Below are 27642 nucleotides of genomic sequence, written 5' to 3' on the forward strand. Positions count from 1 at the left end.
GTCCGCGACACTTCTCCCGATCTCTCGGCCTCGCAAGGAAATAGACGCACAGTATATATATAGAACCCGGGACACCTTGATAACATAGCAACGACAGTAGTGTAATTGGATTGTTTCAAAATAATACTTAGTAGGTATTGTTTTTTTTACCAATTGAATATCATTTTTTTGACATATTTTGACAATTTTTTGTCGATGTTTTAGCGTTTGACGATTTTTCAGTGCAATTTTCACCGTATCTCATTTGTTTCCCACTCGTACTTGGTAGGTATGCATTTGTAGCCTCTTTTTTATCAATTGAAAATCAGTTTTTGACATATTTTGACAAATTTTTGTCGATGTTTTAGTGTTTAGCGATGTTTTTGTAAAATTTCCTATTTTTCCCTTTTTTCCCACTCGTACTTGGTACGAATGCCACGATCTTACGTGATATAACTTAACCTATTCATTTTTTTTTCGTGCTAAACTACACGAGAGCCTCTACGTGCTTTGACCTACTTTAGAGTAGAACCATAAAGACAGAGCTGCAACCGAAAGTGAGGCTCGAAGTGAGGCTCGGTGAGGCTCGCCTTAATGGTTTGCTCTTGTAAGGCATGAGCCCTATTTTCTGGCAGTGTTGCCAGCTTCTTACTCGAAAAAATCACCAAGGTTTTTTTCTTGGTCTAACCTATGTTATTGAACTGCGTCGTCACGTCCAAACCTGCATGATTTCCGAACACTATTGGTTTTATTCATATTTTTTCTTACGTATAGGTGTATATGATGAAACCCCAAACAGATTTTTCCTAAGTCTTACTGTTTCCAAGATAACCCCACTTCCGGTTGCTATTTTGGATTTCTGAACATAGGTTCTACTCATACTTTTTCTCACGTATAGGTGTACCTGATGAATCTGCAAACAGATTTTTCCTAAGTTTTACAGTTTCCAAGATAACCCCACTTCCGGTCGCCATTTTGGATTTCCGAACATAGGTTCTATTCATATTTTACTTACATATAGGCGTACGTGACGAATCCGCAAACAGATTTTTTCTAAGTCTTACCGTTTCAAAGATAACCCCACTTCCGGTCGCCATTTTGGATTTCCAAGCATAGGTTCTATTCATATTTTACTTACATATAGGCGTACATGACGAATCCGCAAACAGATTTTTCCTAAGTCTCACCGTTTCCAAGATAACTAGTAGAGGAAGTTAGGGCATTCAACGTCCTCTTGTGGTGAGCTGAAGTGGTGAGCTCGCCTTAATGGATTTCTATCGTAAGGCATGAGCTCTATTTGATAGCGCAGTGTTGCTAGCTCCTTACTCGAAAAAATCACCAAGGTTTTTGGGGTAACCTAACCTAAAACAAGGAGTTGGCAAGTTTTTTCTTGCAGTGTTGCCAACATCTTACTCGAAAAAATCACCAAGGTTTTTGGTTTAACCTAACCTAAAGCAAGGGGCTGGCAATTTTGGCCATTTTGGATTTCCGAGCATAGGTTCTATTCATATTTTACTTACATATAGGCGTACATGACGAATCCGCAAACAGATTTTTCCTAAGTCTCACCGTTTCCAAGATAACTAGTAGTGCAATTAAGCCGGTTCTAAGCCCGAAAATGAGGCTCGGTGAGGCTCGGTGAGGCTTGCCAAACCTCAAGAACTTATTTTTTCTCCATGTTTCGCGTCTTATTTATTGCGCTGACGATGTTTCACAGCGTAGAAAACAGCACCAAAACATCAAAAACTTATTTTGATTATTTGGAGCTCACTAAAACCTCAAAAACTTATTTTTATTAATTGAGGTTCACCAAACCTCAAAAATTTTTATTTTTTCTCTATGTTCAGCGCCTTATTTATTGCGCTGACACAACGTGATGAGTAAATAATGCAGTCTCTTATTCTTGAAGGATGAATGCATCTTATCGTAATTTTCCAAGCCCCGGTCAAATGTTTGTATATCGTGACTTTTGTAAACCTCTCTCTCGGGAACGATGTGCCATACACACGCGCGTGCACGCCTATATTGTGACGCAAACAAACAAACAAATAATATTTTTTTTAAGATTCTTGCCCCCTAACCCCACTTCCGGTCGCTATTTTGGATTTCCGAGCATAGGTTCTATTCATATTTTACTTACATATAGGCGTACGTGATGAATCAGCAAACAGATTTTTCCTAAGTTTTACTGTTTCCAAGATAACCCCACTTCCGGTCGCCATTTTGGATTTCCGATCATAGCTTCTATTCATATTTTTTCTCACATATATGTGTACACGATGAATCACCAAACAGATTTTTCCTAAGTCTTACCGTTTCCAAGATAACCCCACTTCCGGTCGCTATTTTGAATTTCCGAACATAGGTTCTATTCATATTTTACTTACATATAGGCGTTCGTGGTGAATCAGCAAACAGATTTTTCCTAAGTCTTACTGTTTCTAAGATAATCCTACTGCCGGTTGCTATTTTGGATTTCCGAACATAGGTTCTATTCATATTTTACTCACGTATAGGCGTACGTGATGAATCCGCAAACAGATTTTTCCTAAGTCATGAATTGGAGGGTTCTATGGCAACTTATATTAATTCTCGTAAGAGAACAGAAAACACAAAAAAAACAAAAAAAAACAATACTGTGGTCACTACAACAAATAGTCTTCTTCAACCCCTATCCAACAAACCAAAAAAATCATCATCCTAACTAGAACCATGTAACTAATATTGTGATGACTCATATTAAACACCTCTTAATTGTATTACTTATAAGGGTATACTATTGCACAATGTTTTTGCAACAAGTTATTACGTAATATTGTGATGACTCATATCTAATGCTTTTTGTTGTATTAACTATAAGGGGGTAAACTATTACACAACATATTGCAACAAGTTATGACGTAATGTGATGAGTCATATCTAACGTGGCGTCTTCTGATTGGTTAATTATTACAAATGTTTTCAATACGGTCCATATTTTTATTATATGAAACGGCATACACTACAGATCAGTCAGTCTCGTGAGAGCAGCCGAAGAGTACGGACGTCCTGTTGCAGTGCTCCTTGTTTTTTGTAAAAAAATAGGTATTTAATTTTCTTTGAAGCTACATACCATCTATTATTTCAAGTTCAAAGGTGTTTCACGTGGTTTTTCATAGTAATTTCGACCAGATTGAATTTTGACGTGATCGTGCATTTTCTATTTCACCTCAAGAAATTATATATAAATAACATACCTGAAAATTGTATCGCTATATACTAGATTTTTTTGATTTCTGTGATTTTCGAAAAAGCAATGGCATCCACCACCAGTTTCAATTGTAAAAATGATAAAACTGAATGTGTTACTTGTGGGAAGCTAATCTCAAGGAACAATTTATCGGTACACAGGGCAAGATGTAGCGAAACAGGTTCGAGAATTAATCGTTCGTTACCTTCTAAGCCTTGTGCTCGATGCGGAAAAATGATCAGCATTGCAAATTTAAGTAAACACCTCAAAATTTGCAAACCATCGACCGGACAAGCATCGAAAAGAAAAATCGATAATGCAGATACGGAAGCTTCCACTTCCAAGCAAATTAAATTATCCAATGAACGCAAACCAATTAGATCTGCATTTAACGACCAACTCCAGGATTTTTCAATTAAGTCAGAACCAGGCCGTGACATCCTTAGTTTCTTGGACGAAACGAAAACACCTGTACTAAATATTTTGAAAGATAAACTTGAAAACAACTCTATAAAAGTATATGTTGTTCTGTTTTCCGAATACGAGAAAGTCGATGGCACAACGAGTATTTTTTATTATTGTACAAAAAACCAGACTCTTTATTTTGCCGACGTCGAAAATTTGGACAACTTCTATTATAAAGTTTCCAACGAGCTGGTTAAGAAACACGACGATTTCGAGGCTAAAGGGTCGGGATGGTCTCTGTGTGGAAGTCCTCACACGTTAACCGTTTACGTGAACCGATTCTCGCCTCTTCGAGCTTCCAGCTACATTCCTCTTCCACCGAACATTCAACACAAGAGGGCCGTGTTAAATATACAGAACAGCGATAACAAGTGTTTTCTCTGGTGTGTGTTGGCTGTACTGCATCCTGTTCATTGCAAAAATAATCCACAGTGGGTTGGACATTACAAACAATACGAGACCGACTTTCAAAGTGTAATGTCTGGCATTGAATACCCGGTGACATTGTCGGATATAACAAAGTTCGAAAATCGTACAGGAAAACGCATCGCTATTAATGTGTATTCCTTCACGTCAGATAAATATCTCGTGCATCCCGTCAGGATAAGCGATATCGACGATGACGATGCTTGTGTAATAAATCTTCTTCTTATTTCCAACGAGGATGTTCATCATTACACGCTAATTCGTTCTCTATCACGTTTGGTCAGAAGTCAAACTACCAAGTATGCAAACAACATCGAAGTTTGCCCGAGATGCCTAACCACGTTCGACGATCGTGACCGACGTGATCATCAAAATCTTCATAGTCGTCAAATTGCTCTGGAGAAACTTGCCGAACATAAAATTTATTGCGGTGACAACAGACCGGCTAGAATGTTGATGCCCGAAACGAACGAAGTCGAAGAATTCAAAATGCACAAGGCATTGTTGGAACATCCCGCAATCATCGTCGCAGATTTCGAGGCGTTCCTCAAACCACTCTCCTATTGCGAACCGGATCCTGAAATTTCCTCCACAACGCCGTACCAGCTTCATCAACCTAATAGTTTCGGCTATGTTGTTGTGCGACGTGATAAAATAAATGAAGCATATATATACCGCGGGCCAAATGTAATCGAACACTTCCTGGAAAAAATGGTGGAGGAGGTTGAGGTAATTGGTAGCGTACTGCTTACATCAAAACCGATGGCACCTTTAACTGAAAATGAACTTCAAAATTACAATTCCACTGAGGTGTGTCCGGTATGTGATCAAAGTTTTACTGATGAGAACAAAAAAATATTCCACCACGATCATTTCAGCGGAAACTACATAGGTGGAATTTGCAACACGTGCAATCTTAAAATCCAGAAACCTAAATTCATCCCCATATTCTTTCACAACGGAAGCGGATATGATTTTCACCACCTGGTGAGACATCTTGGCTACGATCCGAAACGTATAGGTGTCTTGGCCGAGAATGAAGAACGCTACATTAGTCTCAGCAAGCAAGTGTCGATTCCGGGAACGAAAAATACAATCGAGATGCGCTTCCTGGATTCGTATAGATTTCTCTCTGCAAGTCTGGATGCTTTAGCGAACAAACTCACCGACGATCAATTTAAAATAACTGGAGCTAGTTTTCCCAACGTAGACATAGAACTCGTTAGACGTAAAGGGATTTATCCTTACGAATACGTTAGTGATAATTCTAAATTTAACGACGACGCTCTTCCACTTCCAAGAGAATTTTACAGCAGACTCAGAGAGAAAGGAATCACGGACGAAGAATACCAACACGCGCAACTCATGTGGGAGAAATTAGGATGTAGGACACTCGGAGACTACCACGATGCCTACTTAAAATTAGACGTGACGATACTCGCGGATGTTTTTCAAGCGTTCAGGAAAACGGCAACGAATATTTATAAATTAGATCCAGCGTATTTCTACAGTCTACCGGGATTAGCGTGGTCGGCAATGTTATTCCAGACAAAGGTCAAGCTGGAACTGATATCGGACGTTGACATGTTGCTATTTATCGAAAGAGGGATACGAGGTGGAATGGTGCAATGCGTACAGAGACATGCAAAAGCTAATAACGTACACATGAAAGAAGATTACGATTCAAATCGAGCATCGAATTACATCTTCTACTCTGACGTTAATAATCTCTACGGACATGCCATGGTACAGAAACTTCCTTACGGGGGATTCGAATGGTTAGATCCCACTTCGATAGACATTATTCATTTCGACGATAGCGAGTGTGGTTTCTTCGCAGAGGTAGATCTCCAATTCTCCGACCACCTGCACGACACGTTTTCGGATTTGCCTCCGACTCCCGAAATCAAATGTCCACCCGACTCGGTTCAAGACAAGCTTTTGTTAACATTGGACCCTAAACAGAGATACGTCGTCCACTACAAGAATCTCCGGTTTTTGATTGGGAAGGGTGTTCAGATAGTGAATGTTAGACGAATACTAAAGTTTAAACATTCCACGTGGTTAAGACCTTACATAGAAACTAACACACAACATAGAACAGCTGCCACTTCCGATTTAGACAAGGACTTCTTTAAATTAATGAACAATGCGGTGTACGGAAAGACCATGGAGAATGTTAGAAAGCACGTAGACGTGAAATTAATTTCCGATAAGAATAAATGTCGGAAGTGGATAGCCGATCCTAGATTCAAGTCGAGAAAAATTTACAACGAGAATTTGGTACTTTTCAACCTAGATATAAAATTGATGAAATTTAGAAAACCAATTTACGTTGGTGCAACGGTTCTTGACTTGTCGAAACTTTACATGTTCGAATTTCATTACGACGTGATGAAACCCTTCTACAATGATAAGATATCACTTTTGTACACGGACACCGACAGCTTCATTTACAGCATACAAACACCTAACCTATACGAAGACATAAAAAATCCTTCCATGCTCGAGTATTTCGATACTTCTGCGTATCCTCAACCCAACAGATTTGGAATTCCATCTCGTAACAAAAAAGTCCTAGGTAAACTGAAAGATGAATGTAACGGTGATATTATTGTCGAGTTCGCGGGTTTGCGTTCGAAGATGTATGCCATGAGAACAGAGAGTAGCGTCACGAAGAAAGCAAAAGGTGTGGGCAAGAATACGGTGGAGAACAAACTCACCTTCTACGATTACATCGATTGCCTTTACTCACAATCGACGATACTAAGTATAGAACAAAGAATCCAAAGTGTAGACCATGTGATTACAACAAACGAAGTTAGGAAAGTAGCATTAGATCCGCATGACGATAAAAGATGTATTTTGTCTTGTGGAATCCACACGTTGCCTTGGGGACACTATTGTTTAGAAATCAGTAAAAATTGTAGGCAATGCAAATGAAAAAAAACTTTAACTGTCTCACATACACAATAAATAACTAGCAAGGACAATGAATTTCTTTGGTTTCCGAAAGCAAACAATGGAGACTGTACACCGCACGGTAGATCATGAATTTCTACCTTCCATGTTATCTAAACTCAACGGCCTGTTGATCAATCAATTTTTGGAACGCTGCTCTTCTTGCTGGAACAGTGACGATTTCGGATTCGCGACGATCGACATGACGAGGAAACCCAACGACGGTGTACGGAATGTTTCTCACAACGTTGCAACGTTTAGAAAGTCGTTGATTTTGTTTCTGTATTTTCCGTCGTTGGGTTTCCTCGTCATGTCGATCGTCGCGAATCCGAAATCGTCACTGTTCCAGCAAGAAGAGCAGCGTTCCAAAAATTGATTGATCAACAGGCCGTTGAGTTTAGATAACATGGAAGGTAGAAATTCATGATCTACCGTGCGGTGTACAGTCTCCATTGTTTGCTTTCGGAAACCAAAGAAATTCATTGTCCTTGCTAGTTATTTATTGTGTATGTGAGACAGTTAAAGTTTTTTTTCATTTGCATTGCCTACAATTTTTACTGATTTCTAAACAATAGTGTCCCCAAGGCAACGTGTGGATTCCACAAGACAAAATACATCTTTTATCGTCATGCGGATCTAATGCTACTTTCCTAACTTCGTTTGTTGTAATCACATGGTCTACACTTTGGATTCTTTGTTCTATACTTAGTATCGTCGATTGTGAGTAAAGGCAATCGATGTAATCGTAGAAGGTGAGTTTGTTCTCCACCGTATTCTTGCCCACACCTTTTGCTTTCTTCGTGACGCTACTCTCTGTTCTCATGGCATACATCTTCGAACGCAAACCCGCGAACTCGACAATAATATCACCGTTACATTCATCTTTCAGTTTACCTAGGACTTTTTTGTTACGAGATGGAATTCCAAATCTGTTGGGTTGAGGATACGCAGAAGTATCGAAATACTCGAGCATGGAAGGATTTTTTATGTCTTCGTATAGGTTAGGTGTTTGTATGCTGTAAATGAAGCTGTCGGTGTCCGTGTACAAAAGTGATATCTTATCATTGTAGAAGGGTTTCATCACGTCGTAATGAAATTCGAACATGTAAAGTTTCGACAAGTCAAGAACCGTTGCACCAACGTAAATTGGTTTTCTAAATTTCATCAATTTTATATCTAGGTTGAAAAGTACCAAATTCTCGTTGTAAATTTTTCTCGACTTGAATCTAGGATCGGCTATCCACTTCCGACATTTATTCTTATCGGAAATTAATTTCACGTCTACGTGCTTTCTAACATTCTCCATGGTCTTTCCGTACACCGCATTGTTCATTAATTTAAAGAAGTCCTTGTCTAAATCGGAAGTGGCAGCTGTTCTATGTTGTGTGTTAGTTTCTATGTAAGGTCTTAACCACGTGGAATGTTTAAACTTTAGTATTCGTCTAACATTCACTATCTGAACACCCTTCCCAATCAAAAACCGGAGATTCTTGTAGTGGACGACGTATCTCTGTTTAGGGTCCAATGTTAACAAAAGCTTGTCTTGAACCGAGTCGGGTGGACATTTGATTTCGGGAGTCGGAGGCAAATCCGAAAACGTGTCGTGCAGGTGGTCGGAGAATTGGAGATCTACCTCTGCGAAGAAACCACACTCGCTATCGTCGAAATGAATAATGTCTATCGAAGTGGGATCTAACCATTCGAATCCCCCGTAAGGAAGTTTCTGTACCATGGCATGTCCGTAGAGATTATTAACGTCAGAGTAGAAGATGTAATTCGATGCTCGATTTGAATCGTAATCTTCTTTCATGTGTACGTTATTAGCTTTTGCATGTCTCTGTACGCATTGCACCATTCCACCTCGTATCCCTCTTTCGATAAATAGCAACATGTCAACGTCCGATATCAGTTCCAGCTTGACCTTTGTCTGGAATAACATTGCCGACCACGCTAATCCCGGTAGACTGTAGAAATACGCTGGATCTAATTTATAAATATTCGTTGCCGTTTTCCTGAACGCTTGAAAAACATCCGCGAGTATCGTCACGTCTAATTTTAAGTAGGCATCGTGGTAGTCTCCGAGTGTCCTACATCCTAATTTCTCCCACATGAGTTGCGCGTGTTGGTATTCTTCGTCCGTGATTCCTTTCTCTCTGAGTCTGCTGTAAAATTCTCTTGGAAGTGGAAGAGCGTCGTCGTTAAATTTAGAATTATCACTAACGTATTCGTAAGGATAAATCCCTTTACGTCTAACGAGTTCTATGTCTACGTTGGGAAAACTAGCTCCAGTTATTTTAAATTGATCGTCGGTGAGTTTGTTCGCTAAAGCATCCAGACTTGCAGAGAGAAATCTATACGAATCCAGGAAGCGCATCTCGATTGTATTTTTCGTTCCCGGAATCGACACTTGCTTGCTGAGACTAATGTAGCGTTCTTCATTCTCGGCCAAGACACCTATACGTTTCGGATCGTAGCCAAGATGTCTCACCAGGTGGTGAAAATCATATCCGCTTCCGTTGTGAAAGAATATGGGGATGAATTTAGGTTTCTGGATTTTAAGATTGCACGTGTTGCAAATTCCACCTATGTAGTTTCCGCTGAAATGATCGTGGTGGAATATTTTTTTGTTCTCATCAGTAAAACTTTGATCACATACCGGACACACCTCAGTGGAATTGTAATTTTGAAGTTCATTTTCAGTTAAAGGTGCCATCGGTTTTGATGTAAGCAGTACGCTACCAATTACCTCAACCTCCTCCACCATTTTTTCCAGGAAGTGTTCGATTACATTTGGCCCGCGGTATATATATGCTTCATTTATTTTATCACGTCGCACAACAACATAGCCGAAACTATTAGGTTGATGAAGCTGGTACGGCGTTGTGGAGGAAATTTCAGGATCCGGTTCGCAATAGGAGAGTGGTTTGAGGAACGCCTCGAAATCTGCGACGATGATTGCGGGATGTTCCAACAATGCCTTGTGCATTTTGAATTCTTCGACTTCGTTCGTTTCGGGCATCAACATTCTAGCCGGTCTGTTGTCACCGCAATAAATTTTATGTTCGGCAAGTTTCTCCAGAGCAATTTGACGACTATGAAGATTTTGATGATCACGTCGGTCACGATCGTCGAACGTGGTTAGGCATCTCGGGCAAACTTCGATGTTGTTTGCATACTTGGTAGTTTGACTTCTGACCAAACGTGATAGAGAACGAATTAGCGTGTAATGATGAACATCCTCGTTGGAAATAAGAAGAAGATTTATTACACAAGCATCGTCATCGTCGATATCGCTTATCCTGACGGGATGCACGAGATATTTATCTGACGTGAAGGAATACACATTAATAGCGATGCGTTTTCCTGTACGATTTTCGAACTTTGTTATATCCGACAATGTCACCGGGTATTCAATGCCAGACATTACACTTTGAAAGTCGGTCTCGTATTGTTTGTAATGTCCAACCCACTGTGGATTATTTTTGCAATGAACAGGATGCAGTACAGCCAACACACACCAGAGAAAACACTTGTTATCGCTGTTCTGTATATTTAACACGGCCCTCTTGTGTTGAATGTTCGGTGGAAGAGGAATGTAGCTGGAAGCTCGAAGAGGCGAGAATCGGTTCACGTAAACGGTTAACGTGTGAGGACTTCCACACAGAGACCATCCCGACCCTTTAGCCTCGAAATCGTCGTGTTTCTTAACCAGCTCGTTGGAAACTTTATAATAGAAGTTGTCCAAATTTTCGACGTCGGCAAAATAAAGAGTCTGGTTTTTTGTACAATAATAAAAAATACTCGTTGTGCCATCGACTTTCTCGTATTCGGAAAACAGAACAACATATACTTTTATAGAGTTGTTTTCAAGTTTATCTTTCAAAATATTTAGTACAGGTGTTTTCGTTTCGTCCAAGAAACTAAGGATGTCACGGCCTGGTTCTGACTTAATTGAAAAATCCTGGAGTTGGTCGTTAAATGCAGATCTAATTGGTTTGCGTTCATTGGATAATTTAATTTGCTTGGAAGTGGAAGCTTCCGTATCTGCATTATCGATTTTTCTTTTCGATGCTTGTCCGGTCGATGGTTTGCAAATTTTGAGGTGTTTACTTAAATTTGCAATGCTGATCATTTTTCCGCATCGAGCACAAGGCTTAGAAGGTAACGAACGATTAATTCTCGAACCTGTTTCGCTACATCTTGCCCTGTGTACCGATAAATTGTTCCTTGAGATTAGCTTCCCACAAGTAACACATTCAGTTTTATCATTTTTACAATTGAAACTGGTGGTGGATGCCATTGCTTTTTCGAAAATCACAGAAATCAAAAAAATCTAGTATATAGCGATACAATTTTCAGGTATGTTATTTATATATAATTTCTTGAGGTGAAATAGAAAATGCACGATCACGTCAAAATTCAATCTGGTCGAAATTACTATGAAAAACCACGTGAAACACCTTTGAACTTGAAATAATAGATGGTATGTAGCTTCAAAGAAAATTAAATACCTATTTTTTTACAAAAAACAAGGAGCACTGCAACAGGACGTCCGTACTCTTCGGCTGCTCTCACGAGACTGACTGATCTGTAGTGTATGCCGTTTCATATAATAAAAATATGGACCGTATTGAAAACATTTGTAATAATTAACCAATCAGAAGACGCCACGTTAGATATGACTCATCACATTACGTCATAACTTGTTGCAATATGTTGTGTAATAGTTTACCCCCTTATAGTTAATACAACAAAAAGCATTAGATATGAGTCATCACAATATTACGTAATAACTTGTTGCAAAAACATTGTGCAATAGTATACCCTTATAAGTAATACAATTAAGAGGTGTTTAATATGAGTCATCACAATATTAGTTACATGGTTCTAGTTAGGATGATGATTTTTTTGGTTTGTTGGATAGGGGTTGAAGAAGACTATTTGTTGTAGTGACCACAGTATTGTTTTTTTTGTTTTTTTTTTGTGTTTTCTGTTCTCTTACGAGAATTAATATAAGTTGCCATAGAACCCTCCAATTCATGACTTAGGAAAAATCTGTTTGCGGATTCATCACGTACGCCTATACGTGAGTAAAATATGAATAGAACCTATGTTCGGAAATCCAAAATAGCAACCGGCAGTAGGATTATCTTAGAAACAGTAAGACTTAGGAAAAATCTGTTTGCTGATTCACCACGAACGCCTATATGTAAGTAAAATATGAATAGAACCTATGTTCGGAAATTCAAAATAGCGACCGGAAGTGGGGTTATCTTGGAAACGGTAAGACTTAGGAAAAATCTGTTTGGTGATTCATCGTGTACACATATATGTGAGAAAAAATATGAATAGAAGCTATGATCGGAAATCCAAAATGGCGACCGGAAGTGGGGTTATCTTGGAAACAGTAAAACTTAGGAAAAATCTGTTTGCTGATTCATCACGTACGCCTATATGTAAGTAAAATATGAATAGAACCTATGCTCGGAAATCCAAAATAGCGACCGGAAGTGGGGTTAGGGGGCAAGAATCTTAAAAAAAATATTATTTGTTTGTTTGTTTGCGTCACAATATAGGCGTGCACGCGCGTGTGTATGGCACATCGTTCCCGAGAGAGAGGTTTACAAAAGTCACGATATACAAACATTTGACCGGGGCTTGGAAAATTACGATAAGATGCATTCATCCTTCAAGAATAAGAGACTGCATTATTTACTCATCACGTTGTGTCAGCGCAATAAATAAGGCGCTGAACATAGAGAAAAAATAAAAATTTTTGAGGTTTGGTGAACCTCAATTAATAAAAATAAGTTTTTGAGGTTTTAGTGAGCTCCAAATAATCAAAATAAGTTTTTGATGTTTTGGTGCTGTTTTCTACGCTGTGAAACATCGTCAGCGCAATAAATAAGACGCGAAACATGGAGAAAAAATAAGTTCTTGAGGTTTGGCAAGCCTCACCGAGCCTCACCGAGCCTCATTTTCGGGCTTAGAACCGGCTTAATTGCACTACTAGTTATCTTGGAAACGGTGAGACTTAGGAAAAATCTGTTTGCGGATTCGTCATGTACGCCTATATGTAAGTAAAATATGAATAGAACCTATGCTCGGAAATCCAAAATGGCCAAAATTGCCAGCCCCTTGCTTTAGGTTAGGTTAAACCAAAAACCTTGGTGATTTTTTCGAGTAAGATGTTGGCAACACTGCAAGAAAAAACTTGCCAACTCCTTGTTTTAGGTTAGGTTACCCCAAAAACCTTGGTGATTTTTTCGAGTAAGGAGCTAGCAACACTGCGCTATCAAATAGAGCTCATGCCTTACGATAGAAATCCATTAAGGCGAGCTCACCACTTCAGCTCACCACAAGAGGACGTTGAATGCCCTAACTTCCTCTACTAGTTATCTTGGAAACGGTGAGACTTAGGAAAAATCTGTTTGCGGATTCGTCATGTACGCCTATATGTAAGTAAAATATGAATAGAACCTATGCTTGGAAATCCAAAATGGCGACCGGAAGTGGGGTTATCTTTGAAACGGTAAGACTTAGAAAAAATCTGTTTGCGGATTCGTCACGTACGCCTATATGTAAGTAAAATATGAATAGAACCTATGTTCGGAAATCCAAAATGGCGACCGGAAGTGGGGTTATCTTGGAAACTGTAAAACTTAGGAAAAATCTGTTTGCAGATTCATCAGGTACACCTATACGTGAGAAAAAGTATGAGTAGAACCTATGTTCAGAAATCCAAAATAGCAACCGGAAGTGGGGTTATCTTGGAAACAGTAAGACTTAGGAAAAATCTGTTTGGGGTTTCATCATATACACCTATACGTAAGAAAAAATATGAATAAAACCAATAGTGTTCGGAAATCATGCAGGTTTGGACGTGACGACGCAGTTCAATAACATAGGTTAGACCAAGAAAAAAACCTTGGTGATTTTTTCGAGTAAGAAGCTGGCAACACTGCCAGAAAATAGGGCTCATGCCTTACAAGAGCAAACCATTAAGGCGAGCCTCACCGAGCCTCACTTCGAGCCTCACTTTCGGTTGCAGCTCTGTCTTTATGGTTCTACTCTAAAGTAGGTCAAAGCACGTAGAGGCTCTCGTGTAGTTTAGCACGAAAAAAAAATGAATAGGTTAAGTTATATCACGTAAGATCGTGGCATTCGTACCAAGTACGAGTGGGAAAAAAGGGAAAAATAGGAAATTTTACAAAAACATCGCTAAACACTAAAACATCGACAAAAATTTGTCAAAATATGTCAAAAACTGATTTTCAATTGATAAAAAAGAGGCTACAAATGCATACCTACCAAGTACGAGTGGGAAACAAATGAGATACGGTGAAAATTGCACTGAAAAATCGTCAAACGCTAAAACATCGACAAAAAATTGTCAAAATATGTCAAAAAAATGATATTCAATTGGTAAAAAAAACAATACCTACTAAGTATTATTTTGAAACAATCCAATTACACTACTAACGACGTTACCACCACACAAGCGAGTGTTCCCCCATAAGCGGTGCGTGTGTGTGTCTTCATATACGTATTTCATATTTCTCCATATATTTATTGTATTCTTTGCAATAAAATATCCAGCCGATACCAGGAGTAGATGTTGAATTGTTGTTTGAAAGCCACTTTATGCACAGAAAGGGACTGGACCTACGGTTTAAATAAGGTTCCGAACCACTGTGCCTCCACCGGGTATCGAATCCGGGACCCCTTGATTACAAGGCAACGACGTTACCACTACGCCATCGGGAAGGCCCTCCCAGCTGTAACTGTAAAAGTAAAAGCATAGTTACTTTTCAAATACCAGTTAATGTATCCGAGTTACTGTAATGGTAACGCAGTAACATATTAAAAGACAAATTTCCGAGCACTGCTTTAGTTAAGTGTTAACTAAGATTGAGACATATAAACCTAATCGACATGGTAATCCTTATCGGTATATCGGTTTTATGGGTAACATTACGGGTAATTTTAATGATCAGATATTACTATAGATTAGGATTGGTATCGAGACAAGAAAAAACTCTGTCAACTATTCAACACGCTCGTGTTTTGTGTGTCAATGCAACAAGCAACAAGAACACGCTCTTCATATGCTTATATTACTAATAGTTTTCAGCCGCAAGGGATAAAACTTTTATACCATTCTTTCAGCCTGGTTATTTTATTCCACGGTTCACAACCATCACCTGGGCTTTCTGTATCCCAGCCTCTTGCACGGCCTCCGATCTGGAGACCAGCCTGGTTGACACCATCCAACCATTCAACGTCACTTCCGGACTCATCATTAAGGCCAAGGTGGAGAGGGACATGTGTTATGTCTCAGGAAAGGAAAAAGTAACGACGAATACGGTCCTGGCAATGTAAGTACATTTCTTCCTATATATTACATAGGTATACATGTATAATAGGTCGACCTCCGTTGCGGAGTGGTATGGTCTGGTCATGGGTGTTCTTGTGACTGTCCCTTCATCAATTCCATCATATCCTCGCTCATCCTCATCTTCGCGATTAGTGAAATGTTGCAGAAATGCGAAGAAAAGTACACAAAATAAATCAATGTATAATAAGGTTATTTCAAAATCAGCAACGATTTTAATATTTTTAAAACGGATGATAGTCAACACACTGTTGTTCCGCCAGGGAGTCTTGTGTGTAATTGTGTGTGTGTGAATGTGTGTGTGTATGTGTGTGTCATAGATAGAGAGTGGGATTTCCGAATTTTCAATTTCGTGGTGTAAGTACATTTTAAGGATTGCGTTGTGTCCATAGGAACGATAAAAGGAAAATGTTTGACTTAGACAGTAACAGATGGCAGCACCAGTGATAAAGGATAAAATAAATTTTAACAAAGTAGAAAGGTGTAAAGAATAATTGAAACGAAGATGGAAAGCTTGATAATTATAATCAGTGATTGAATCAAGTCGAATGTGCAACAATGAATTATAAGAAAAGAGGAAAATTGAAAGATAGTTGACAAGTACACTTACGAAAAAAAATCAGAGCCCCTCAAATAATTTTGGTTAAGAGGATCTAATGTATTATTTTGCTTTTCTTGTGAAGTTTAATCTGAATTGTGCCACATGAACTTAACTTTAAATACACATTTGAAATGTTCCAGACCATCAACTTTGGGGGACTGAGAACGCTAAACCATCAACTTTGGGGGGGTCTATGACCGGAGACAGCAAAATACATGACTTATTACTATTTACTAAGTATATAATTATGAGTATTGTTAAAATTTTTTACTAAAAAGAGTTTCAAAATAACAAGGTGATATGACAATTATATCAGTATGTTGTTTAGTGAATTCTGAGGAATTTGAGGTTGTAAACACAACTTTCAGGCAATATTGATATGTACGATATTTAGTTATCCTCTAAATCTCTTCCTCTAGTCCAAAAAATAAGGGGAAAATAATTCTAAAGTCTTTGAGTTTATTTAACACTGGCTTGCGGTAAAGTACGCAAGGAAAGCTTATGAAAAGTCTGTAGACTATTGCGAAAGCGGGAACGGCTATGATCAAAGGCATTATTGCTAAAGCACAGCGTGCTATGTGTTTTTTTATTATTGCAAAATTAAATTTAAAAAGTAAAATATTGTAGTAAGAACAAAAAAGTAAAACTATTTTCCTGCGATTTGTGTTAGCATTTATGTAAATAATTAAATAAAACTGTTAAATATTGTAAATATTCGTTATTTTTATGGGTACGTCAACACTAAGGTTATTTGCACCTGTCACATGTATTTTCTTTACAAGTCTGTTGCGGACATTAAAACACACCCATGCCCTCGCTGGGACTCGAACCCGAGACCTCCAGATCAAAGCGAGTTGAGTCGACCACCCAACACGCTCGGCTACCGAGGCCAGCATCAAACTGTTAGGTTGGCCTCTTAATGTAAATACATAGCTTACTTTTAAATAAAAATGTTAATTGTTATCTAAGAAAAAAACAAATGAGCAGACACAAAAGACATTAAGAGACTTTGAAACATTTTCTAAAAGTTTTTCATGTTACATTTAATTTGCATGAGGAATATAATAGCTGCTTAAAAACTGCTATACGAAGACGTAATTTTTATTTTTTTAAAAAAGGAGGGAGTAAGTCATTCATTCATTTTTTCAGTGATCAGAGCTCCCCCCCCAATAATTTTGACAAGTCGGCGCCCCTGGCCTGCACAGTCCCAAGTGCAAACTTCTGATCTGTGTGGCCTTGCTCACTTTCGCGTCAGTTTGGTCCTTTTTGGCATTCACGCCTTGCGAAGTAATATTTCAGCATTCAAATTAGCACCACTGACTATGTTTCTGTTGGAAGATAATTTTCAGCACATGAAATGATCCTCACAGACAAAAGGTGGAGTTTGAGTGTGGATAACGCAAAAAGATTCATGGTGGTCACTGGGACCATGATAACATTCAAGTATAATTCCTGGTTTTGAAGGTGAACTTTCCAAAAATTCAAGGATACAAGCAGATGTTTTATCTATTCTAACCTTACGTATTACCGAATCTCACCCTCCCTTCCATACACAAAACTATTAACAATGCAAAGGGTTTGTATGATTCCAATGTAACAAAAAATTTACCTAATCAACTTCAAGATAAATTATTTTGTAATAATCTTCCGTTTGTCAGATATATTGCTCTGTAAAAGATACTAACAAAGTAAAAGGATTGAGAAAATTTTGTTGTTTTTTTCTGTGTAGCTTTCTTTTTCATCCTGAAAAAATTGAATGAAATAAAAGCTAAACTGAGAGAAACTTGCCTCAGGGCATTTTATAAACATGTATAAATTTAATGGAATATGCAATAGAAAAGTTGCAATTTTTCACGTCTACGGAGAAAAAATGGAATAGAGAGAACATCCGCTTGTACCTTATTTCATGTCTTGCCAAAATTCATGAATAACTTCCAGAGCCGATAATTCACGGCATAATTTCCGGTGCCAATAATTCACATGTAATTCCCGGAATTCAAGGAATTCCAAGTGAGTAGTCACCCTGATATTGTGCAGCAAATTATACATACGTAATTCATTTTTTGATATCAACAAGTAAGTTTTTCTAACAGCACAAGTGTATTATTATAATAATTTGTAGATAATTTTGAAAATGATATAAAGAAATGAAACTTTGTTTAGAAAATTAATATTTTTGGTTATTACGGTTCTTGTGAAATTTTGTTTTTAACGATTGTATTTTTCAGGAATTTTGTATACCAAATTAAGTCTTTTTGCAACCTATTTCAGGATTTTTCGAGCCTAATTTAAGGTTTTATTTTAGGATTTTTAGAACCTATTTTCGGATTTTTAGAGCCTATTTCAGTAACCTAAAAGCACATTTTTTAGAATCTAAAAATCCGAGGTTTCTTCATAAAGAACCTTACCCTGAGGTATTGCATGCTGTGCCGATGTCCTAGGCCAAGAAGGTAGCAATATTGTAAAAAACAATATGGGAGGTATCACGAAGAAGTTCGAGGGGTGGATAAATTAATCATGGATACAGAGTGAATTCAAACGGCAAATCCTAACAGAACAAGTTTAATGGATAAATTCCATCTATAGCCCCAGCTTTGCTAAAGAAAAAACATCCTCGGATGTATAAAGGAACTGACTACTCAACACGACGTAATAACCCCTTTACAAAATTGCTGGACACGCCTCTACTGCAAATTAAACTGAAGTGGTTGTAAAATTGGAAAGAATGGTCGTCAGTTATTCATTTCAACTTTTCAACTTTTCTTGCGATTATATTATTATATAAGAACAAAGTCACGTGTGTATGAGCAATATTTTCTTTTTTAAAAAATTCATTTCCACCAGTCCTTCCAGCTATGAATGGAAGGAAGAAAATAAAGAAGGAGAAAGAGTTACGTAAGGACAAGAATTAGATCGAGGTGCACGAAAAATGCTGACCCACTTTTTTTTTCTATCGAAGTCACCTCTTCGGCTTCACCAGACAGAACTGGAAAAAAATGGTGTCTTCTGTGTTAATTCGTCAATATGAACAGCCCGTCAACTTTCGAGCGCAAAGTTCGGATCAGGAAGGACAGATCCCTTTCAGTGCAAGGATTGCTCAAGGTACGAGGTCACTCTGAACATTTTGAGAATCAACAACAATAAGCCAACGCAACATGCTGCTGGTGTTTCTATATTTAGATTGCCATTTCAATAGCAAACTCTGCAAGTTTCAACTTGCTCCAACAATGGGCTGACTCAGCATGATAGTTTACACAGCGGCAGTTGAGGTTTCATTTCGAGCAAGGATGGATCTGAAACGAAGGCATTTCCGCGCTATGATTTTTTATGACTTCAAAGTTGGTTTAGACAAGAGTGAGTGTCGTGAAAGATTGCACCGTGCATTTGGGAATCTTTGCCCTTCGCAAGCCACCATCTATCGATGGTTTGCAGAATTTAAGAGAGGAAGGGACTCCCTTGAAGATGAAGATCGTTCATGGCGGCCTGCAACAGCCACAACAGATGAAAATGTGGCGAAAGTTGAACAAATGTTGAGAGAAGTTCAACGATGTACATATGTGCAGATTCAGACAAGCCTAAATATTGGATCGGCAGCAGTTAGACAGATCCTGGATGAAAAACTTCATCGCTGGATCCCCAACAACCTAACAATTGAGCAGAAAAGAACACGAGTGGATTGGTGCCAGGAAATGTTGGACAAATTCAGTGGAGGAAGATCAAAAACATTTTTAACATCATAACAGGTGACGAAAGCTGGATATACCAATATGATCCTGAAACGAAGCGGCAGTCATCAGTCTGGGTCTTCCCTGGGGAGGATCCTCCAACAAAAGTGAAGAGATCAAGAAGTGTTGGCAAAATGATGATCTGTTCTTTTCTCTGCTGGTGGGCACATTGTGACAGTTTCACTTGAAGAACAAAAGACAGTCACTGCCAGATGGTACACGACAAAATGTCTGCCCAAAGTGTTCGATGCGTTGAGGAGGAACCGTCCAGGCCTGCACGGAATCATGACAATGCCTCTGCTCACACCGCAAGGGAGACAACAGATTTTCTGAACGAGTCACGAGTCAAAACATTACACCATCCCCCTTACAGCCCAGATCTGGCCCCATGTGATTTTTTCTCTTTTTCCTGAAATGAAAGAAAACATTCGTGGTCGTCGATTTGACTCACCTGAAGCTGTGGTGGCTGCATATGAACAGTGTCTTTGTAGCATGCCGCATGACGCATGGCGTTCAGCATTCAAAAAGTGGTTTGAACGGATGACACGTTGTATAGAGTGTGGTGGAGAGTACTTTGAGAAGATGTAGTGGAAATAATATTCTTTTCTTAATTTTAAGGCTTCCATTCTCAAAACTTTCAGAGTATGGTAGATATCACGTTGGAAGCTTCACAGTTCTAGAAACCGGAGCGATTCTAACAAGGGTTGCCAGTATCGTAATCTTTATCGGAAAAGTACGAAGTTTGTAACCATGTAGAGGCACATATCTAGAAACATATTTCGGGAGGTTGCAAAACAAGTGTCTCAGAAATGATAATAACCTAAATGTCTAAATTAAAATAATTATGTCATTATTTTACAAAATTTAATTATAATAAGTAATTTAATTAACAGGGCTAGGATTTTGATGACCTTATAATTGTCAAAAATATTACCTTTAATAAATGCATTTATGACCTAATACATGCAAGAAAATGCCCTATAAACTTAGAAAAAATGACCTACAAATTCTGAAAGATTTGTAAAACAAATTTATAAACTACCAAGAGAAATTCAAATTACAAATTAACGTTACAGTATCTATCACATGTTCATTGTGTTTGGCAGTACAAGCAGGGGCGCCGACTTGTCAAAATTATTGGGGGGGGGGCTCTGATCATTGAAATAAATTAATGAATGACTCACTCTCTCCCCATTTTTAAGTTTTGGCCTCAGTCTTCGGAATCTCATAAAAGTCCATGAATTCCTCAAAAATATCAAAATTTTTATTCACAGTTCGAATGCAAAAAATTAATTGTCCACGGATGGATATGTCACAAGTTTCGTCAACCATAATAACAAAATATTCCCGACATTTAATATCTGCTACCACGGAGCTCAAAACAGATCTCACTAATATAGCTATCAGTGATCTCGTTCTGAATGTTTTGTGAGAGCCATTTGCAGCCCGAACGTCCCATCCACTACCCTAGTTCGTGCACATCGTTTTTTGAAACTCTTCTAGTAAAAAATTTAACAATACTCATAATTACATACTTAGTACATAGTAAATGTGTTTTGCTGTCTCTGGTCATAGCCCCCCCCCCCCCAAAGTTGATGGTTTAGCAGTCTCAGCCCCCAAAGTTGATGATCTAGAACATTTCAAATATGTATTTAAAGTTAAGTTCGTATGGCACAATTCAGAGTAAACTTTACAAGAGAAGCAAAATAATATATTAGATCCTCTTAAGCAAAATTATTAGGGGGCCTCTGCCCCCATATCGTTAACATTGGAGGGCTCGAGCCCCCCCCCCCAATCCACATGGAGTCGGCGCCTATGAGTACAAGTAAGCAAGTTCACTTTTTGTCATCTTTTACACTTTAAGTACTGAGTTGCAGTACACAACGGAAAACCTATGCAAATTTTCAAAAGTGAATGATTGTTGGTTGTCGACTTCCACCGACACAAGAGGAGCAGTATTTATTTGTCTCTTCAAACACAGTCGTTCAGAACTGCGCTGAAGACAGGCAATACTAAAGTCTGGAACCTCTCTCCTTCAAAGGGTTACATTTGCATGTAAAATGCCCCTTCTTCCACCAAAATGTAGAAAAATGCATAATATGACTTTTAAAAGGTCGAGAAATGACTTAAATGGTTTAAAAAGTTAAAAATTGACCTTTACTCCAGAAAAGGTCAAAAAATGCAAAAACAATGCCCTAACAAAGACAATATATTCACTTACGTGTAAAACACGTTCCTTTCTACTTATGCAATGTTTCTGCCTTATCAAAAAACATATGCATTTGCATCAAAATCATAGCCCTATTAAATAATATTGTACTGTAATTATTACATGAATACGTAAAAAGACGGTGTAAGAATATAGATATAACAGCATGTATCCATTACCTAGTGTAGCTAAGATAGCCACAATTTGTATAAAACAACTGTCCTCGCAAGGAAATTAATGTTAAATTGATAAAGAATTTAATATTTATTGAATAGCAAAAGAGGATGAGAGATTCAGTTGACGAAAAGTAAAGATCTTCATTAATATTTAAAGCATATTATCATAACTAGTAGTGTGCATAAATTCCTTGAAAGCCGCAATAAAATCCTTGCCTTCCAATATGCTCTGTGGAAATAAATAGACCACTGATTCTACAACATTTAGTATGTAATTTTAGTACTTGGTATGTGTTTCAGGGAGGTCCGAAACCCCTTGACCCCCCAAACAGTCCTTGACCGTATACCTAATGTTAGAACCGAAACATGTAAAACCTAACGTTAGCCAACAAGATAACGAGCCCGTTAATTATAAAATAATAGCAAAAACCTACCAAATTTTCCAACTTCAGTGGAGCTGGTAATTCATTTGCTGGATTGATCGCTCTTGTCAATATCAAACTCAGACACACTAAACAACCGTACTATACTCTATCCCGGGAATCCGTGGAGCAAGGCTGCGCATAATGGTAGAGAAGGGGAGAAAGCGAGTGGGCGGAGCGAAGCAGTAGTACATTGCACGTGCTCATTGGTTGAGCCCTCTAAAGCCATTACTTGCGCAGAGACTTGCTTTCTCTCGCTTGCTCCATAGATTCCCGGAACAGAGTATACCATTTGTGTTTATCGAGACCATTGACGCCGTTGAACTATAAGTTAGACTGGAACGGTCGTTTCAGTGCTGATCAGCCACGAAAGATGGAGCCACTTTTGCGATTAGTTCCTCCTGTCCAAGTGAAGAATTAATCCCGCTCTAGATGAAAGCATTCTACTTAGCATTTTTCTTAACATTTTTCTTAACATTTATGCCATGACCAAAAAGCTACCGTGTAATGTGAGAAATCTGCATATTTCATGGCATTTCTCAAGGCTAGAACCCGTCCTATTTCCGTAGCATTTTTCGTATCATAACCAATCAGAAGCGACCTCTAGGCAGTGATGTGCCGTAGACTATAAGTTTACGTCTACATGCGTTGTCTACACGTAATCTACGCGTAGATTACATTAGGTTGTAGTTTACATAGACTACGTAGACAATCAAAAGTGCATTAAAATTAATTTTCAAGGGATTCATGAAAGGAAAGTGACATTTTCAACTGTATTTGTTCCTAACGAAATGAAAAGAATCATATTTACAACAAAATTTCTCTTCTCTTCTATTATCAACTATGGAGGAAGACAAGTAGTATGCAAAAAACAACAACAGATGGCAGTCGTGAGGCAAGAGTGGTCTTTTCCCATAAAACACTAGAATATTTCCTATATTAGGTTTCTTCCTACGTGAGAAATTGTTCGAATTTGGAAGAAAGAGTATGAAAAGTTCTCACACACCAGCAACTGATACGCAGTATAAATTTATTTTAATTCCACGGCGCCCTTTGCTAAGTTATCACCTTTCGCCATGTTGTTTACATAGATTACGTAATCGACGTGTATAAAATAGTCTACGTGTAGAATGTAGACTATCGTTGTTTACGCGTAGACGCACATCACTGCCTCTAGGTCACGAGCGCAGTTGTAATGGCGGCCGCATGAGATGTAAACAACGTATCACTTCACATTTTTAAAACACGATAATTATTGAACCGAGAGGAATTACGCTTTGTATGAAATGGTTTTAGGTAGAGAAGCATGGCGCTGATTAAATATATACTTTACAACGTTTACTGTACACGTATGGAAAAATATTTTAGTTTTTTCAATTGTAAACACAGTGCACTCGCCATATATGATGTAACTCGATGTGCTGTGGGTATTATACAATGTAATCTCAACAGCTAACCGAAATGTTCCATGAAATGCTTACGTTTAAAGTACAGTCTGCTATAAGATTTTTGGAAGCATTTACATAGCATTTATGCTAGCAAAAATGTTAAAGGAAATGCTTCCGTCTAAAACCGGCTTTAGATGTCTTCTTAAGGGTTTGTTATGCGGAATCGATAGATACCATATATTATTTCAAGTAATTTATCCATTATTAAAAGTACTTAGCACAACACTGTCATGCTAGTCTTTTGAATATACTGACGATCCAGCTGCTGTTCTTGAAGATTGAAATGTTCATTTACCATGACCTTTAGCGCCTCCTCAACCGCCCGGCCCTGGCCTCAGTTTCTACCGGGCCGCGAGAGGTTCTCCTGAATTTTGCAACTTGCAGCCCGAGCTGGCAACCACCTGGAAAGATGACCTTTCGTTCGGGGTTCACCAGCGGTAATAGGTCATTATTCCTCGCCAGTGATGCTGAGAATTCAAAGCCGCTGATAGGGGATTATCACCCGTGCACATGAACGTCCGGAAGGGTGGAAATAGGGGGCCACTGCCCCCCTGGAAAATGAATGGCCACCTAAAAAGTATATATTTCACACATAATTTCATTTCAGTCATAGTAGTTTATGTTAATTATTACAAGGGTGTTGAAGGAACATGGCAATTTCAGGCTGAAGCAGTGTTTTTTCAGGGGGCATCACTATTATGGGGGAAAATATGGCTCCTTTGCCCCCTGGAAAAAATTATCTTGCTTGCTTCTCCCTGGAAAAATTCTGCGGACGTCCATGCCCGTGCAGCCTCTTAATTTGAAATTTGACGTTTGGGCCATTCTCCAGTAATAGCCGGAAGAGTGAAGCGACTTGCAGCCCGAAATGGCAGCCATCTGAAAAGATGGCCTTTCGTTCCATTAAACGTTTAAATTCTCCTAACCCAGCACCTCGTCGTTGTATTGCACGTAGTACCATTACATCGCTGTTGGCGGCCGTATCCTTATTCTGCTCTCTGATTGGCTCTTTCTTCTCCGGTGGCTGAAACGGTGTCTCAATGTGAATTTCCTTGTCAGGCATAACAATTCACAGAATACAAACCGGCGTAGGCTGTTATGATTATCTTTCCATAAGGTTTTTAGCACTGACGTAAGCAGTCCAATTATTCTCAACGTATTTCAAGTGACAGCCATTGTTTGACCACAAAAGCCTGCTATGTCAAAACGTGGCAAAATAACTTTCACTTTATATTGTTGGTGGAGGAAAGTGTGGTAGCCTGTCCATTGGGCATTGTACGAACTACTGTTTCTCATGATGGAATCGGATTCATTGTTGATACCTGAGAGGAAGATACATGTATATTGTTGTGAACAGTCGGTGGAGATAATATTTTGTATTTTCTTTGTCCATGCGAAATATCGTCCAGACGATATTGGAAAAATATAGTCCAGGCGATATCAACTAGAAGATTTATAGGCGATATATCGTCACGATATTTTGGCGCTATATATCGTGGACAAGATATATCGTCGATATCATTATACTGAAAAAGTATAGTGACTGTGACGATATTTTCTTGACGATATATCGCGATATTAAATTTCCTATATCGTCCATCCCTAATCGTTAACCTTTGGGATATGTTAGCTTTTGTTGTAGGTTGAAACTAAACTATTCTGAACTGAGCAGTTTCATGCATGGACAAGGTTGGAAAAATCCCACCCCAGGAATCGAACCCAGTACAGACTGGACCACCTCGGCGAATGATGAATTCAGAGGGCGGTCCGGGGGGCAATGCCCACCGGAAATTAAGAAGTCCCCTTCCCCCGAAAATTTCAGTAATCTGGCAGAGCATTAGGACAATATCTAAGAAATTTGGCAAGCATCACTTTTGCTTTCTTTAATTCACTTTAACATAGAACTTATTTTTTCTGTTTTTTCGTAGTAATAAGCACTGATTCAGTCCCCTTTAAAAATTAAAGTCAAAATAATGAAGGAATTTAAATTATCGTCCGTTTTGATAACTGCTTAATTAAGAAATAGGATGGATCGGGATACACTTCAAGCTTATGTGAAGGTGTCGACTGTGGGGGGCAAAGGAACCCACAGAGAGTTTCATTGATGATGTCATCCACAGATATGCTGTAGAAAGTGGAGAGTTGTAAATGTAAGTTATTGAGTGCTATAATATTTTAATGATTCTCATAATTTCATTCTTAAAATGATAGTTAATTTTATCTAATTATTAGAGGCACATATTTTTGGTAAATAAAATAGCAAAATTTCGGTACAAAAATAGAGTCGATTTCGTGTTCAAAAGCGCGGTAAATAAAATAAAATTTCGGTGTTATAGCGGTGAATAATCACATCAAAAGTGCTGTATAAGATGACAATTTGGTTTTAAAATTGTGAATATAATCCTAAATTTGATTTAAAAACTGCACTTATTACACAAAATAAACTTATTCCTTCCAATAGCATATTTATGTAGTTACCAGAGTATTAAGTTTATTCCTGTGTAAAGGGGTCCATTTTTGCTTCTCAAATATTTACAGCAGAATTAATCAATTTTCCGTGAATTGCATAACTCACATGATACTTCAGACTTCAGAAAATGTCGCGTCGGTATATAAACGGTAAATTTCGTGTTTAAGAGTCAATTTCGCATTTTGCAGTTCATTTCGCATTATTTCGTGACAAAACAGGGTAGAAAAATGCACCTCAGACCTTTCAGAAACATGAAAAATGAACATTACAGCATGTTATTTCATATTTTGTGTTTTCGTCAAAAATATGTATGCCTCTACTAATTATACATAATTTAATTACATATCATAAGCAAGTGGGCAATTTCAAAATATTAAGGTATTGTTTTATTGGCAATATAATTTGCTGCCTATGAGCATCTAGTCGGTAAGGCATCTGGCTGCCATGCGGGAGACCCGGGTTCAATTCTCGGGGTTGGTGATCTGAGGTCGGAATTTTTTCGGCCTTCTCCCCGCATAAAGCGGCTCTGGGGCTCACCCAGCCTCAAGGGTACGTGGGGGGAAACCCTGGGGGGTAAAGGCGACCGAAGCGTGGTGCTGACACCTCCAAAATTGCCGAAATCGAGAATGTATGGGGCCCTAGCTCTACAGCCTCAAATATACCTTCATGGCATGGTGCTATATGCACGGGGAACGTTACCTTACCTAACCTATGATATCCCCCGTGAAGTTTGATGCCTGCCCGGAGGATACTGGCTGCATTCAACACTGACCGCTTCTCGATTAAAGAAGGGAAATCGTTACTTGCTGTCCTGGGCCCGAGACTTGTGAAAATACTCCGAGTTGAAGCTCAGAGAGGAACTGAAAACTGCCATCATATCAATCTGCTCTACTATCATAATATGCTTCGTACTGGCAACCCTGCCTATAGGCTATTTATCGCCCTATACGTTCCACTTCTTGTCCATCTAGTTTATTAAACTTTCACTGAAGGTTGAGGCCATTAGTAGATCAATTAATCAAAACACAGCTTTCACTGGCGTTTTTCTGCTGCGGAGCAGGTTATAGGTCTTTTGTTGTGCACTGCACAGCAGTAATTGGAGTCTTTGTTGATTTTATCGAAAGGAGTGTGCTACCACC

At 38.5% G+C, this 27642-nt stretch overlaps 1 protein-coding gene across 1 annotated transcript in view; it reads left to right on the forward strand.

Annotated features, from left to right (window-relative positions):
* LOC145993743 (O-acyltransferase like protein-like) overlaps window positions 1-27642 on the forward strand; it is a 95219-nt gene that overhangs the window by 16228 nt on the left and 51349 nt on the right. The window contains exon 4 of the mRNA XM_083129494.1: window positions 15230-15438. Within this exon, the coding sequence (XP_082985620.1) occupies window positions 15230-15438 (209 nt within the window). The remainder of the gene's footprint in view (window positions 1-15229; window positions 15439-27642) is intronic.

The sequence above is a fragment of the Lepisma saccharinum genome, chromosome 10, assembly GCF_977018435.1.
Source record: "Lepisma saccharinum chromosome 10, izLepSacc3.1, whole genome shotgun sequence".
Taxonomy (NCBI): domain Eukaryota; kingdom Metazoa; phylum Arthropoda; class Insecta; order Zygentoma; family Lepismatidae; genus Lepisma; species Lepisma saccharinum.